At 41.1% G+C, this 2,107-nt stretch overlaps 1 protein-coding gene across 1 annotated transcript; it reads left to right on the top strand.

Annotated features, from left to right (window-relative positions):
- Positions 1–364: 364 nt before the first annotated feature.
- On the top strand, positions 365–1,447 carry LOC113472899 (serine/threonine-protein kinase pakD-like; the record flags this gene model as incomplete). Its single annotated transcript, XM_026832682.1, has 2 exons — positions 365–486; positions 1,062–1,447. A coding segment is annotated over exon 2 (346 nt), but the record flags the coding sequence as incomplete, so codon positions are not given.
- Between the last annotated feature and the right edge of the window lie 660 nt (positions 1,448–2,107).

Raw genomic sequence — 2,107 nt, 5'->3', positions numbered from 1 at the left:
TAGATCATCTTGCACGCGGGAGACCCGGGTTCGATTCCCGGCGGGGTCAAGAAATTTGTATCATGCAATGATTGATTCTGTGACTGGCTGTTGCGGGGCCCACTGAGCCTCGCGAGGAAAATGAGTAGCTATGACATAATAATGCGCATAGCGACCGGTGCCAGCATGGAAACATTGGAATTTAGTATTTTTGAGATATGTATTGGGAAAATCCTACAATGTTGCAGTGAGCACCAAAGCTATGACATAATAACACAAAGGAATTGCATAATGACGAAACTATGATGTTTTGTTTCAGAAATACCTACATGAATCCCGACACAAGCACTGACAAATATTTTGATAGCCCAAAAAATTCACAATTCGTACGTATCTGTGTGAGAATTTTTAACGTGGCCAGAGAGTTAAATATAACATAGGAGGAACGCGTTTAATTTATAGGTGTCGTGTGAGTTTTTGTGTGCAAATTTCACCTGAAATACATAGGTACGTATATTACGGGACTCTTTCGAGGTTGGGTTCAGTCTTCAGATTTTACCCAATTTCCAAATTACAGGTCTCATAATAATCAGGTTCCTTACAAAAATTTGCCATCTCAGTACCTAAATAGGTAAGCATAGACTGATGATGGCAGTCACAAATCCATTGTATCTTCACTCCTTTTCTTTTGTGGAAAGAAAATGAAAAATTTCAGTAATTTTCAGTGAAGTGATTGATTGGAGGGTGTGAACTGTCGACTCTGAAATTCGGAAATTGGAAGTACAAGTTTTGTCGCTTCTTGGGTTCGAACCTCAGTCTTCTTGATGTCCAATGTCCTATAACTACTACTTCTTCTTCTTAATGTTCCTCTTCTATCGAAGGTTGGAAATCAACATGGCTATGTGATGGCGGTGTCCACACATAGTCGACTGAAACCGTCCACACTGCCTCGACAACATAGATTCACCTCGTCGATCGACGGCTGTCAACTATGTGTGGACGCAGCTTTAGAATCCGGATAGATATTGGCTTCGGAAAGTGAACACAGGAAGTAACACAAATCCATCTAAATTCTCCTACAGGTTGTCAGCATAGGACCAGGAGGACCAACCACAAATCCACATGATGGACATGACCGAGTTGCTAAAAACGGAAAACAACGCCTACAAGCGAAAACTCCAGAGCAAATCCGAAGCCCTAGCCATCATCCAGAACCAACTGCTGGTGTGCCAACAAGAACTGGACCAACTGAGACGACCCCGCGGAAGCCAACACAATGGACAACACTGGCAGAACCAGCAACAACCAAATGGTCAACACTATACGAATTGGCAGAACCAGCAACAGACAAATGACCAACACTATACGAATTGGCAAAGCCAGCAACAGACAAATCAACACACTCCAACCAACGACAATGGGCGATCACATAAGCCTCCGTGGCAGTTTATAGTTTTTCTAGTCGGTTGTGAGTTTCTGTAAAATAATCTGTGTAAATTTCGTTCTGTACTTACTTGAAACAAGCAATCAAAATGCTCTTTCTGGACTGCGCTGCTGAAAGGAACTTTACATTTTGCAATATTGTGACGTCACAGAAGCTATTATAAAGGTTATGAATTGTTTTTAAAGGGTTTCCTTTTGTAAAGTTACATCATATGGTCATAATTTTTGTAAAGTTATTGTGACGTCACAGAAACTATTTTAATATAGCCATTAATGTTTTTAAATGGTTTCCTTTTGTAATGTTACGTCAAAAGATCATAACTTTTGCGAAGTGCCAAGCTCTTTCTGAATCGGAGACCAGATAATTTGGTATTTTATAATCATTGTACAATGTACAGTTGGAAATCAACATGGCTATGTGATGGCGGTGTCCACACATAGTCGACTGAAACCGTCCACACTGCCTCGACAACATAGATTCACCTAATCGATCGACGACTGTCGACTATGTGTGGACGCAGCTTTAGAATCCGGATGGATATTGGCTTCGGAAAGTTGACACAGGAAGTAACACAAATCCATCTAAATTCTCCTACAGGTTGTCAACATAGGACCAGGAGGACCAACCACAAATCCACATGATGGACATGACCGAGTTGCTAAAAACGGAAAACAACGCCTACAA

This window comes from Diaphorina citri, unplaced genomic scaffold (assembly GCF_000475195.1).
Source record: "Diaphorina citri unplaced genomic scaffold, Diaci psyllid genome assembly version 1.1 scaffold9975, whole genome shotgun sequence".
Classification (NCBI taxonomy): Eukaryota; Metazoa; Arthropoda; class Insecta; order Hemiptera; family Psyllidae; genus Diaphorina; species Diaphorina citri.
The sequence above is the reverse complement of the archived record's forward strand: the minus strand, read 5'-3'. Positions and strand labels throughout refer to the sequence as shown.